This window comes from Gallinula chloropus (genome assembly GCF_964237585.1).
Source record: "Gallinula chloropus genome assembly, chromosome: Z".
Taxonomy (NCBI): domain Eukaryota; kingdom Metazoa; phylum Chordata; class Aves; order Gruiformes; family Rallidae; genus Gallinula; species Gallinula chloropus.
The window spans coordinates 42,213,171-42,228,425 of record NC_140089.1 but is presented as its reverse complement, the minus strand read 5'-3'; the positions used below and the strand labels follow the sequence as shown (position 1 = coordinate 42,228,425).

The 15,255-nt window shown below is 41.5% G+C and overlaps 1 protein-coding gene across 10 annotated transcripts in view; it reads right to left on the bottom strand.

The window, feature by feature from the left end:
- Nucleotides 1-13,713: 13,713 nt before the first annotated feature.
- LOC311203862 (transducin-like enhancer protein 4) overlaps nucleotides 13,714-15,255 on the bottom strand; it is a gene marked incomplete at its 3' end in the record, with an annotated part of 98,647 nt that continues 97,105 nt past the window's right edge. For all 10 annotated transcript variants that reach the window (XM_084278633.1, XM_084278636.1, XM_084278635.1 and 7 more), the window contains one exon: nucleotides 13,714-13,821. In XM_084278633.1, the coding sequence (XP_084134759.1) occupies nucleotides 13,714-13,821 (108 nt within the window). The remainder of the gene's footprint in view (nucleotides 13,822-15,255) is intronic.

Genomic DNA, 15,255 nt, shown 5'->3' with positions numbered 1-15,255 from the left:
AGTCTCCAGATCCATCTCTTTGCATTTCCAGATACATATTTACTTAACACATGGATTGTGTTTTTGAGCATACCTTTCAGCAGCATACTGTTCATAAGAGAAAAAGGGGGTTTTATTATCATCTTTCCCACCTATGCTGTACTTCACATATGACTTATTTTAAAGAAAATAAATCAAAGCTCAGAGTATTTTTCTACCATTTTTTGTTTGGTGAAGATGAAAACAAGTTGGGTCATGTTGGAAGGGGTGGGCTGACTGTTCGTATTGCAATTCAAAGGAGGTGCTTTTCAAAAGCATTCTCTTACCTCAGGTATTAGTTGCAGAGCCGTAGAAGCTAAGTTGTTAAAAAGTACAACTACAAAGCCTAACTGTACAAACTCATCTTGGCTCTAGACCTGAGGTTTTCTCCTGAAGCAAAAATACATGGAAGTAAAAGGTAATTTGCCCATGCCAAGGCTAGATGAAAATCAAGGGACTGTCCCTTTAAGAAAAATATATCATCCTTTATCACTCTGAATGGTTGCATTACAGCTCTGCTACTTTTGTGCTTCAGTTGAGCAAGTTACAGATATTAAACAGAATGGCACATCACAATAGGACATGAAATGAATTATAGCATAATGAGTGAACACATCTACTGCATTATTATACATAGTCACCTTTTATGTGTTATGTAAAAGAACCCAACTTGAGAGATCTAGCTCATTTTTCATTTCAAAAGAATTTTGTTGAGAACAGTTACCATGTCAATTACATCAGTATCAAATAGCAGCTTTTTTTTTCTTTTTTTTTTTTTTTTTCCTAAAGCTGCAAAGTGCAGGAGAGTCCAAGCAGAGGTAAGTACATCACCAGTCACTGGGGCAATGCTGGTCTTAAGGCACGATGACAAAAAGCCGCCACAGCAAATACCAGCACCGTTTTTCTATCTGGCAGCGTTAATTGCTCTGCTTGGGATAAATGGCAAAGTGGTGTCAGGACTCTTCACAAGCTACCCAGTGGTCTTACTGGTGCCTTGGGAGGTTCTTCACAGTTATATTCACCATTCCATTTTGCAGGTAGCTAGCTGCTTGCACTGGTGAAGGGGTTTTATTCAGTAAAACTGATGTCCCGTGGAAAATAAGGCAAAGCAAAGTGGAACAAAATGTTCTTTTCCGGAAGAAAATACTATTCCTGGCAGTAGCTTGCAAAAATAAGGTTGCCTGCAGCAAAGAGGGAGGCAGGTTAAAAACCTATTGCATCTTCAAAAAGAGATGACAACATTTTCAGGATTTTGCTACTTCTTCTCAGAACAAAGGAGCATCATGTTCTTCGACTGTCAGACACATGTACAAACTAATGGCTGGGACACACATAGACCATCCTTGCACAAGCTCAAACCTATATCCATCAAAATTAACAGATGCTCATACAGAAAATAATTTTATTTGGCTTTAGCTTTGTGAATTACCTTGTGGTGTTTCAGTTGTTAAAAAAAAAAAATAAAATAAAATGAATTTGTCCTTAAACAGGCCATCAGAAAAAAGACAACAGACAACGGAGGCTCTACACGTGGAGCCTCCAAATTGAAATGATACCTTTTTCTTTTGTTGTTCAAGATAAACTGTTTGGCTTATGCGTGTCATTCATGTGTAGCTTATCTGCATGCAACTGAAAGGACAACCGGATAGGTGAAACACTAAAAGAGGCTAACGGGTTTTATACAGCTGATAGCGGTTTAACAACTGCAAGAAATATAGTCCTCTTTAGAGGAATAACTTCATAATCTTTTCTCTACTGAAAACCAAATACGTTTTAGGGAAATTATAAATATTCCTTTTATCTTACCATGATGAAGAGATTTACTGCAAACATTAACATACCTACCCACCACACATAATTTATAACAGACGAAGAGCTTGAAATGCTTTTATGTAAACAATCATAGATTTTTCTATGGTTACTAAAAGGCTGTTTAAAACTCTTTAGTAGCAGGGGACCTTGAAAAACACTGTTTCTAGTAAATCTCAGGGTTTCCTTTAACTTTTGCAAAATATTTACCTCGCCGACACCATTTTTGTCTGAAATCCTTACATAAACAATGTGTGTAATAAAAGCAAATATATTTTTACTGGTTTCATAGAAAGCGAGCTTTGGAATAGAAATGCAAACAGAGGCACTGGTGTAAATTAATGGAAACATCTCCTAGCTCCTAGACCTCATCAAGTACCTCCAGCCACCACCATTCACTGAAAATGGCATGTGTATCCTAACCAACGGAACAAGAAAATGCACAGGGCTTCAAATCCCATACAGCAACCACACTTCCACAACTACCACCACCTGTTATTGTAACTGATGAGCAAGGATGCACTTGAAAGATAAAGAGAGACATGGTTACGCACTTGCTCTATGCCCTCTATTCACATAACAATGTCTAGAGAAGGCTTTCAACTGCGACACAGTCTTTTGTCAAAGTTCACCCATCCAGAAACTGGGTTCGGAAAAGGAGAAATAAGACTCCAGTTGTGATAATCTATTTATTAGAAGGATGTTTAGAGGCTCAGAGTGAGCTTAATATTTTAGGTTTCTAGCTCTGCCTGGGAAACTCCTGCAAGCCTCCCGGTTACATTAAGTCCTCCTCAGATTCTAGTACCTCCAAGAGTAACATCACAGTGTGCAGCAAACAGCAACTGACAAACATTATGATACCCCTCAGGGACATTCCTCATTTTATACATGATTCTGCATAATGAGACACAATGTGTAAGCATTCTGGATTTTGGAATATCTATAGACGTGTCAGGCTTTCACACTAGCTTGTCTTTCGATCTCAGATTTCCTGAAGCAGACCAGTTAAAAACATGTTTCTGGCCTTTATGTAATCTTTAGCAGAAATAATGTTTCATGGTTTATAAATGAATGTCTAAATAAAAGGTAATAGTTGCACTTCCTACTTCTAATCCATAGGTATCAAAGTGTCTCATAAAGAAGCATATTTATCAACTGTATTTTAATAAGGGGCAAAAGCTAAGTTAAAGCATCTTCATAGAAAAATTTCCAAGGTTTCAAAGGAGGACATTATCTGAATATTTGATTAGGAGCAACTGTGGAATAATTGATCCGTTATGGCCATTACAGAAAAAAAAAGAGACATGATTTACATCATAGTATAAAATCCCATATTCCAACTGAAGTCACAGTTGTAGTTAATGCAATAGAAAGCAACATCAAATATGCTTTTAAGATCTTCTAGCTTGACCAGAATAGGATTGTCAGAGTTGATATTATGCCTCCTAACCACCAAGACAACAAAAAAGAGTCCCAGGCCCACCATAAACAATTGATGTGAAAGTTTACTGTAACAATCAACTGTAAAACAGATTTTTAGATCTCTAGAACCAGCAACTAGGACACAACTTATTTATGTTCTGGTAAAGCACAAGGATCTCAGAGAGTCCCAGGCAGTGCATACACAGAAGAGAAGGCAATCCTCACACTGGAAGAGGCTGCAGCCTAGGAAACAAGATAGGAAAAGAAGAGACACATGGGGATGTATCTGATGGCTAGTGTTACTAGCCTGCAACAACGGCAACAGCCAGCAGACAACTCCCAGTAAAGCAGAACAGGGGACTGGATGTGTGCCACCCACCTCAACCAGGGTGATGCCCAGAGTGCCCTTCATGTGGGAAGGAAGCTAGTCATTTCAGCACAGAGCTCCGAGTCATGAGAAAGCTCCCTGACGAGAATTTGTCTAACATCAAATTTTCTGCATAAACAGTGAATTATCATCCATTATCTGAGGTTTTTCTGTCTCCCCTGCTTCTCTTCCAACACCAGGATAAAAGTGAAAGGGTGGATGGCTTCACTTTTCCATGAAGAAAACGCATAACACTTTTCTTGCAACACTTTTAGTTTGCTTGGGGTCCTTTATTTTTTTTTTTTTTTTAAAGTTTTTAACTAGCTGTAATTTAGAGTCAGAGAATCATAGCATATCTGAGTCAGACGGACCCACGAGAATCATCAAGTCCAACTCCTGACTCCATACCAGGCAACCTAAAAGTCAAACCATGTACCTAAGAGTGGTGTCCTAGCATCCTCTAAACACTCTCAGGCTTGGGGCCACGGCCACTTACCTGAGGAGTTTTTTTCCAGGGCTTGACCACCCTCTCAGTGAAAAAACCCTTTTCCTAATATCCAATATGAACTTCCCCTGATGAGCTTTAAGCTGTTTCCTCATGACCTACCAGTGGGCAACGGAGAGGACATCAGGCATCTTCCACCCCACTCTGCCTCTGCTAATAGCTGCCTCATGCCAGTCCAGCAACGGCTGCAACTCAGGGACAAGTGAGTTTTCCCTGGACTCCACCTATGGTTTGTCAAGTGCGCTGGCAAAGGTGCTATATAAATGTCACTGGTTATTTTAGGCGACTGCCTAAGGGAAAGCTGCTATAAATGATGTCAGGAGTGAGTGTTACCACATAGTGAGCAGTAGCCATGTATCCTTTTAGGTCCTCAAGAAACTCTTCAGCAGTCTCCTCTCACAAACCATTGCAACAGTGTGATGAAATGTTACACAGGTGGGACAAAGCACCTGGGTCTGGAAAATGGGGTTGATTTCTTGGGTGCTTTTTTAATGGGGCACGTACAGTCAGCCTCACGACTGTCTTCTGCTTAAAAAAATCCAGCTATCCATTTGTTTTCATTTTTTTCCTGGGTGTTCCCCTTCTGACCTGGTGCGTTCCAGTTGGGTACAATTCCAGGGACTTCAATTGCATCACATTGCTTTTTTTTTTTTCATACCTAGAACTGGTGTGAGGCTGCACAAAACTCAGTTCACATATGGTGTTTGTTGGTAAATTAGCTGGGTTCTTTGAAATGTCTGCAGGTGGATGGGTGTTCAGCTTCAGGAAAAAGGAAGGGAAAAGGGAAGGGAAGGGAAGGGAAGGGAAGGGAAGGGAAGGGAAGGGAAGGGAAGGGAAGGGAAGGGAAGGGAAGGGAAGGGAAGGGAAGGGAAGGGAAGGGAAGGGAAGGGAAGGGAAGGGAAGGGAAGGGAAGGGAAGGGAAAAGGGAAGGGAAAAGGGAAGGGAAAAGGGAAGAGAAAAGGGAAGGGAAAAGGGAAGGGAAAAGGGAAGGGAAAAGGGAAGGGAAAAGGGAAGGGAAAAGGGAAGGGAAAAGGGAAGGGAAAAGGGAAGGGAAAAGGGAAGGGAAAAGGGAAGGGAAAAGGGAAGGGAAAAGGGAAGGGAAAAGGGAAGGGAAAAGGGAAGGGAAAAGGGAAGGGAAAAGGGAAGGGAAAAGGGAAGGGAAAAGGGAAGGGAAAAGGGAAGGGAAAAGGGAAGGGAAAAGGGAAGGGAAAAGGGAAGGGAAAAGGGAAGGGAAAAGGGAAGGGAAAAGGGAAGGGAAAAGGGAAGGGAAAAGGGAAGGGAAAAGGGAAGGGAAAAGGGAAGGGAAAAGGGAAGGGATTAGTTGATATGAAGCAATTCCACAACTCTCATGGTAATCCAAGCCTGTAAAGGCACGCTCACACTCTTCCAACTGCAGACTGGCCCAGGCCAATGTATACAAGTTTGTGTGAGAGGATCAGAAATTTTCCTCTCGCTAGGCATGGAAAAAAGGAATGCCTGATCTAGAAGGCAAAGTTGATAAAATTTAGTGTGGTGTGAGAAGGCTGCCTATGTTTCACTTGCAACAATTTGGCTTCTAATACTATTTTCCCTTCCCCTCCTGACATGGTAAATAAAGGGACTCTCAACAATCCTTGTCCTCAAGCCACATCTCTCACAGCAGTGCACAGTAGCAGCCAGTACAACTGACTATGCTGAGCTGTAATCATCTTGCCTCCCTCCTGTGCAGTCAAAATCATACCCCCTCCTCTTGCCTCGCTGTTACTCTGAGCAGCTTACAGCTATCAGTCTGTAGAGCTGCCGTCTGGGATACTCCATTGATCCCAAGTGCTACCAACACAACCACTGACAGACATGGAGGAAAAGCATTGGCCGGCTGTATCTCCGAGCTCAAAACAAATCCAAACACTTTGACTTATGAAGGAAACCATGCCACCTGCCACAGCTGCTGGAGTACAAACCCAGTGCCTCTAAGTAGGCTGGAACACGCTGCATTAGAGCTTGAATAATGCGACATTTTCTTTTTAACTATTGTTTTTAGATAAGCAGTGTCATAATAAATAGACCTAGGGAGAAGCGCTCATTTTTCAGCTGCAGAGAAACACTCCAAATGAGTGTTTTCTGTTTGACAGCCCTTCTCTCCCACTCTCTTCACTCACCTTCCTCTTTTCCCTCCCTCACACCAAACCTTTTTTTTTTTTTTCCCAAATAAACATTCCTTAATTCCATCAGCATTATACACCCTTTTTAAATGCAGGTCAATCACGTAGGAAGGACTGGAAGAGACCTTATGGGCTGTGGATGCCCATGCATGGTGCTCAATCTTACAAGCAGCCCGTTTTCTCAGCAGGCTCTGGATTACAAACCCAGTCCAGAGGCCCCTCTGCCCCAACGTGAGCCTCTTAAATTCCAGGCTACACTGTTTTGCCTCACTTGTTTTTTGTGCTAGTACTTTCTTTCAGTTGCAATACCTTTTCACCCTTAATAGGCATTTGCAGCTTTTTTTTATATGATGTCTGTGTCTACTCTAGGTCTGACACTTCGCTAGATTTAAAAGTTGTAGGCTTTTCCCTACGTGACATGTCCTCCATCCCCTTGGTTTTCCAGTCTGCCCAGTAGACCCTTCTCCCTGTCAGTCCTGTTACCGATTAGTTCTTTTGAACACGGGTGGCCAGGTCTGTACTCGCTATTCCAGGCAAGGTCTTGCCCGTGCCTTGTATAATGGCAGCAGTGCTTCCCTATCTCTGCTGCAAATGCCTCTCCTGACACTTCCGAGATCACATTTGTCTTTTTCATGGCTGTCTCCAGCTGGCACTCTGAGCCCAGCTAGGACTCTCAGCTCCTTCTCCTCCTCTGGCATTTCCAGCTGATAAGCACCTGTGAAACTTGGTAAAGCAGAAGGGTCAGCTAGGCAGAGGACTGTTCCAACTGCAACTCTTTATTTAAGACTGCTCAGAGAAAGAAAGGGGTATAAATGAGCCTGTAACAGCTGTCACAGCAGTTGTTACAGCCAGCCAAACCCTGAGAATGCTTTCCATTCCTGTTTGCCGAGCAGCTCCCGAGATCAAGACCACGCCACAAGCAACAGCATCTCTCAAGCTCTCAACACCAGGTTCTCTGTCAGGGAGGAAGGAGTGAGAAAGTAACAACAGTGTTACACGCAACCCCCAACCCCCCTGGAACTGACACGATGTAGAGAAGCTCTTCTGATAGTTTCTCAGAAGTCTGAATGAAACGCGCTGATTTGCAATGTTGGAGGGGGGTGGGGGGTGAGGGGTGGAATTTATTCTACTCAGGCCAGGCCGTGTGCACAGGTAAACTGGAGGATGACATTAATATTGCTTTGGAAAAAGTATTTTAGTTAAAAAATTAACATCACTGTCCACACTTAGATTAGTGTAAAATGAGCAGACTTTGTGTGTGTGTGTGTGTGTGTGTAATATGACTTCATGTGTTGGAGAGGAGAAAAGCTTGTAGAAGCCCTCATTCTTGTTATGTCACGGTTTCTTGTAAGGTCACTAGCCACACCATCATTAGTATCACAAGCTGATTTGCATCTGTTTATTCTAAAATGAAAGCAAATTGGACTTCATGCTCAATACCTTAGAGCCATGCTGGCACAAAAGAGGCCCATTATCTTTGTACCATCTTTGTAATTTGGGATTTTTTTTCCTCCCCACTCCAGCAGAAGGATGACAGTTCACAGCACAGCAGCGGAACCACCTCGTTTGTGCACTTGTAGTGCTTGACGAGGGGCTGAAACATTTGATTCCCCAGAGGTCCTCCTTGTTCCTTCCCCAACAGAAAATGCCTCCCTGTATTTCAAGACGGCTGCAAGAAATTCTTCTGAATAACGCTCAGCCAGCCTTCTGACAGTGCTTTTCATACCAGAGAATGTAAAAACACTTTACCTAGGGCTCATGCACGTCATTTCGCTGCAGAATCAGAAGGGCCTGTTCCACATGGCACTTCCTGCACACGGCCCTGGGACCCAACTCATCCCTGTGCACCATTTCAGGCATCAAATGCATCCTATGTTAATATAAAATGATGAAGACAGAACTGCTGAATCCCCTTGAAGGTTCCCTATACCATGCCAGACAAAAATTCGTGCTGTTCTTGCTCAGGAAATAAGGTTCCCACCTTGGACCCCCAAGTGACATTTTATTAATGTGAGCAGCACGGTCTAAAATGTGGCTTTTAATAGCAGCTGTATCACCTGTCCCCATTTATACAGTCACTGCGGATTGCACTGCAGCACATTTCCTACAAAATTCTTCAGGAATAATGACAATAAAACCAACACAATTACTCCTCCAAGCACTAGCATTGGGGTATTTTTTCAAAGAACAGATTTGATTGAAAGGTAAGGATTAGCTTTAAATTCCTCCACCCCTTCTTTTATTTGAATATGAAAAGAAGGTGTAATACAGATGCTTACCTTGATATGACATTAAAAGACAGTTTGGGTCAATATAATTACCGTAGAAGAGCAGAATTTAAAAAAAAATCCTTAAATATTTGTACTTGCTGATTTTTACCCTTCAGATGCATTGTAGCATTCTGGGGTAAATCAGCCAAGTCCAAACCACAGATGCAGAAGTGACTACTAGGCAGACCCTTGCTTAATGCATAGATGATGCATACAATATCACAGGTCAATGCTGCCCCAAACTGCAAAACCCCACTATTTCTGCCAACAACATTTTAGGACATAACCATGTGAGTCAAAGTGACCCCCCAGAAGAGCTTCTTTGCGCTTGACAGCAGGTTTATGGACATGTTGTAAATGTCAGGCTACACCATTTTTAATAATAAAAAAAGACACTATAATACTGTTTCCTTGTATCCAGGACAGAAAATCATTTGGTAAGAGTAAGAACATTTATTGGTTTTGACATAAAAATTTCTTGCTGTGAGGTGGAAACGCTGTACTCCAAATACCGGAAGAAACGTGAACTCTCAAGGGTTATGTTCAGTAACTCCTGGTTCAAAAGCAGACGCTGCAGGTGCATTATTTAAGAGCTTGTCAGAGATGTTCTTCTGCAGCACACTGCTCCAGGATTCATCTCCTGCTATGGCTGAGAAGGGGATTCTCATGTAAATATACAGCGGAACTGGCTAGCTGCAGGTCACACCCACACTGCCCAACCCTCCCCAGCACCCATGTGGTCACTGCGAAACCCTCGTGTCAGCAAAGGTCCTCGGTACCGAGAGGCCACCGCTCCTCCCACGCACGCCACTGCGGAGCGGCTCTTTGGCTGAGCCCTTCAGCGTCTGTTTGCACTGGGGAAAACGCAGAGCGACACGTTTCATCTTTCTCAGTAGCCGCCCCTGAGGTTCTACAGCGCGTTTTGTGCTGCCGCGTTCAGTGCCAGCTGGGTGACACACGGGCCCAGCACGCTCAACACAAACGAGAAGCACTTGCAGCCCAAACCACAGTTCTGAAATTCCCGACTCCTGCACACAGAGAAACTCCAGCATATTTTATTTACCGATTCCTTGGCTTTTTTTCTTTCTTTTCATTCTGTCAGAGCATAAAACCTTGAGTAGAAGGTGGTCACATCAGGATTTCAGTAGGGATGACCACAAATATCCTGGTAGAAGAAACAGAAGAGGCTCGAAGGACCAAACTATTCAAAACAAAACAAAACAAGAAAACCCAATCCAAATGGGTGGATCGGGTGCTCTATGCCTATAGCACTATGCTAGACTTTCACCTGCCTGAGCCATGGGAACATCGTCTTCAGCACAGGTGAGCTCATCTGCCGAAAGGATCTGACCTGTGTTTCTGAAGAAGATACTCCAGAGGCAGACCTGCATAGCTACCTGCCCATCTCTCTCACACACCCGTCAACATTTCAGGAAGAAGGAATTTCCTATGTCTTTTGGGTGCCAGAGTGAAGACAAACAAAAAAACCATTTTGAACTATTCCACTACAGACTTAAAAATCCCTCATAGCAGAAAATCACGGCTGGGAAAATATTTCTTTTTTTTTTTTTTTTTTTTTTTTTTTATGGAACCGAGTAGCTTAAAAAGAAATAAGAGAGAAAAATCACTTTCAGCCAGGAACAAGCAGCAGAAACACAATTTTAAATCGCATATTTTTAGAAAATACTGTTTTGATGGAAAGTGCTCCCCTTAAACGTGTCTATACCAGCTGGTCAGAAAGGATACAAAGATTAGAGAAATGGCTTTCCTAATGTATCATTGCACCAAACATTTGAGAGGGCAAGAGCACAGGGAAAGCAGTGGCGGTGTGTTGCATATGGAGTATGCTGGCCACGTTTGTGGCACAAAAACACCTGTAACAAACCATTTTGCACAAAATTGTGCTCTACAGCGGCAAGGGAAACTCAAAATGAAGAAAGGTCACCCTATGTGTGCTTAACTGAAAGCCAGAAAGTAGCTCTGTACCATCTCTCACTTGCACTGAACCCTGAAGGGGGAAAAAAAATTAGGATGATTACACATTTAACTGCACTAATCCTGGATTAAAGCATTTAATTCCTAGGCTGTTTACAAGCCATCAATACAAACATTAATAAGCAGATATATGGCAGGCTGCTTTAAAAGTATATTACTCTGCTGTCAAAACTAGCTGCGGTACAAATTCAGGAGTATGCAATGTTTTATTCCTAGAGAAAGGGTTTATCTAAGGGGTTTTAAGTAATCTCTTATGCCTGAACTACCAAATAAAAATATTACATCCTCTGCAAACACTAAGTAGGTGTTTTCTCTTTTGTTAGCAAATGGAGTACACCCTAGCCTTTTAAATTTTTGAATGGCTTTGAAAATAAAAGGTGTCTCCAATATAATATTTATAACAGGTAAATTATATCTCTTCAGACAAGAGTAACAATTAACGGAAAGCATCTGTGCCGTGTTTACCTTTATGAAGCGTTACTGTACTTAGTAGCACAGAGCCTGAATACAAGCGAACACTTGCGTTGTTCTGGGGGGCACCCAGGAAGCCCTTCACCATTCGCTCGAAGGGAACTGACAGCTCCAAGGGGAAACTCGCCCCAATTCGCCTCTACGCTCTTCTCCATCAGCAGGTACCACAGGTGAATGACCTCACCAGCGTAAGCCTTGTTTTAGCGTTTAAACCAAAAAACAACCCACAACGAAATCATCCTCCTCAGCCTGTGTTGGTGCCCTGTCAGTCACCACGGGCTGGCACATCACAGCCGGACAGGCTTACGTGCCTGGGAGTTTCCAACATGCACAAAGCCGCTTTTCAGAAACGGGTTATGGGATAAAGATTTATTTCCAGTTTCTTCTCACATTTTTTTCTATTTCCATTTATCCGGCTGTGAAAAGCACAACTCCTCCCATCAAATCCCACCCCCCCCCCCGGCCCAGTAGCGTATAAATTAGTTTCCCCTAGTTCTTTTTAGCTTGTGTCTTAACTCAGTGGAAGCTGGGTTCAATTCTGGATCTAAACCCAACTGTAGCCAAGGGAAGCCTTTCCACAGGCATGCACAGGTTTTAGCTCTGCACAGGGAAGCCTAGGTACATTGTTCAGTGCAACACCACTGAACCCCGTGTCCTTCAGCAGGTGTGGGAGCAGGGATTGTACCCAGTTTAACTCTCCCCGAGGTTTGGGATAACACAAAGCCTTGTATCAGGATGGAAACTACACAAACAGGAGGTGTCAGTGACTCCTGGGTGGCATGGCCAAGTGTCTTGTGGCTGATACCTGAAGAGTTCAGAATCATTGCAGTCAGCTAGCTTGGGAAACAATAAATTCACCCATTTTGCTAGCTCAGGGAAATTTTGTGAAACTTTACCTTGCCACTCAGTGACAAAACCATAAAGCACCTGCAGTGGCACGCTCTGTGCCTGAATGCCTGCTGTCCTCACAGACGGCGTTCTGCACGCGTCACCGGACTACTGCACGCAAAAAGAATGAGGGAGGGTAAAAAATAGGAAAAAAATCATCTTAGAAGTTACTTATGTTTAATGCTTAAAAGTCTGAATGCACAAACAATAATCTACCATTATAGAAGTACTGGTGGTCAATACAATGCATTAGAACTATGTACAATGACACAGTTTAGTATCAAAATCTTTCTACAATGTAGAGTATTACGAAACTGTTAATGACATCAAACACTAAGCACTTAAGACACCATTATTTGCTACCACATTTGGAACTTCAATGAACAGTCCATTTTAACTTGCAGCATCAATCCATTTCTAGTATGAAATTAAGTAATTTTCTACTTATACAATAAGATTTATCTACACGGGTCTTTTGATTTTGATCCATAGCAGCAAAGGCACTGTACATCAGCAGATCCACAGACTTAAAGATTTTTTTTTAAAGCATTCAAAAAAAAAAAAAAAAGTCACAGATCATAGTTTAACAGCAACAACAACAACATAAAAAGATAACACGTTGTCTCTGGCACAATGGCTCAGTCTGCGTCCGTTTTAGGGACATCCAATCAAGACTTGGATTGAACTGCTGGCGAACAAAGCAAGTCCTTATCCCAATGAGAATCCATTCCTTTTTGTATGTCGGAATGAGTACTCTTGTAAATCCTACCTTGGAGGTCATTGCTTTTGTAGTTTGTATATTGGTAGGCATCCATTCTTATTTCAGTGCAGTTTCCAAAGAACATATCAAATATTTTTCATAATCTCTTGTAATTGAAAAATTGCCCAAAGACACATATCCCCATTTTCAAGGAAACATTGCAAAAGTTTCCAGAAGTAACAAAGGTGATTCTTTGAGGCAACTTATTGTACTCTCTACAATATAACAAAGAGAGGTGTTTATATTAAAAAACCTAGCTTGACACCAAAATGCTTTATGTTTATCAACAGGAAAGCATTGAGAACAAATCTGTACACAAGATGCAATATTAACATTGCAAATATATAAATTAGCACATTCTTACTTAAAGTGAATTTAATTTAGATGTGAACTGAATTCGCCATTCATCACAGGTATGTAGATTACTGGCTACAGTTTGCGATTTCCTAATGTTTCCAAGACTGTCTAAAATAGTTAAGATACAGCATCTTCCCACCAAATAATTATACTGTAATAACACTTAGAGGTCTCATCCAAGAACAGGACTAAAAAATATAACAAAGTTTATTTTTTTAAATAGAAACTACAAGTCTATTTAGTGTAACTTTTAGCTATCTCCTGAACATCCTTCTCCAAGATCCCCAATTAATCCACCTGCAGAAACACAAAAGTATACAATGCGCTTTTCAAACTAAAGCCGGGCCAGACAGCTTTATTTAGTCAGTTCATTGTTAGAAAGCCTTCTTTAAACAAAATAAATACATTACAGCTATAATACATAATTAAAGAGTCAAGTTCACTGTTAGGTATGCTAATCTGATCTTCTTCCAAGTGGATAACTGACAATTTGGTATCACAAGTTCTTAATGAGCATTCACAAGTCAACAGCAAGTTAAGAAGGTAAAAATAAATTCCACAACTGTGATGAGCATTTATGTTCTCAGTTTAGAAAGAAAGAAAAAAAAAAAAGAAAGAAAAGAAAAAAAAAAGAAGAAACAAAAAGAAAAAGAAAGGAATATACAGCAAAGTGCTAGGAGAAGGAGTTCTGCCTGCATTCAGATTTGTCTCTAATAAATAACTTCATAGACTGTAGCTTTCTTGTCCCCAGAGCCAGTGACAATGTATTTGTCATCCACAGAGATATCACAGCTAAGCACAGATGAGGATTCTTTGGACTACAAGAAGAAAAAAGAAAAAAAAAAAGAGAAAATTACGTCTTTCCAACCTGTCAATCGAGAATGACTCGAAGATTAATTAGAAGAGTTTATTGAAATATACCAAAAGATCATTTGAAATATCAGTACTGTAGACAGCTTTGGTTACCAGAGTGTTACTCCAAGCTTACTGCACCCAAAGCACTATGGCAACAAAACCAGCAGCAGAAAGGGAAGTGAATGCTATGGACCTAGGCCTAGAGATAACCTATCAAACACAAAGCAGCGGTCTTTTCCATATAACGTACAAGCAATGAGCACTTACTAATAATTTATTCCTCAGTTTTCACATAAAAATGGATGAAAATTCATGTTCTTTCTCTCCTTTTCTGCCTTTTTTGTTGTAAACCAGAAATCCATATGGAGAAGCCCTACCCAGCGACAGGTATGAAACAAAGAGACTCTACAGAAGTACCTGTATCTCCTCTCCTGTAATCCACATCACAGACAACTAAAGCCTCCCACAAAGGAATTTACATTATCCAGGAGGATGCAAAAATGAAAAACCTGTGGTGGAACAGGATGCAAAGCAGCATACAGGAGATGAATGGGAGACAGGATACACCAGGATGCAGTAGCTCTAGCTCTCCCAGCTTTTCTGACTTTTCTGAGATGATGTTTACATCTCACACACTGTTTTGGTGTCAGTTTACACGACGTTTGTCCACATTCTTTTTCTGCCTGTCACTGCCAGGGACAAGCACTTCCCAATCACGTGACAGCTTTGCCAAGAAACCTCTGGTGCACTGCACAGGAAGTTCCTTTCTCCACCCCCTTCATAAAGTTTCACAGGGGTTTTAACACCACCTGTGTTCTTGATTTGGGCTTTCAGGTGAGACCTGATCATTTCAACCATAACAACAGTTAGAATAATTACAAAATTCCCAGCCTAAAGGTACCTGGAGGTAAAAGAGGAGAGGGCATGCCAAAAAAATCCCACTTTTCTTAAATGGCACTGAAGTGCCACTAAAACTGGGCACTGAGGGTTTAAAGACTACAGAAAGGTTACAACTTCCAGTTGCACCAGCCTTCAGGTCCGTCCACTGCCTTCAGGCATCTCATCCAAGACAAATACACTTGTTGAATAGGACTTTCACTGTTTTGGCTACATTTTGCACCTTCACCTAACAACATGACTCAGGTACTGTATTACAGCAATATGCACAAGGTGAGAAAGAAGGGTATTAAAAACAATTTAGGATTAAAGGGTTCCTTCATTCTAAGAGCTAAATTGCTCAAATGTTAAAGGACAAAAGCGTGTATCTCTTTAATTACAGACAAAGTCTTAAAGAAACATAGCAATTAGCCATGAATTTCCATTTAAAAACTCCTTAAGCTAATGACAGACCCTGAGATGTGCAGCTCTACTGCGCTGTAATGTATGTGGAAAACAGC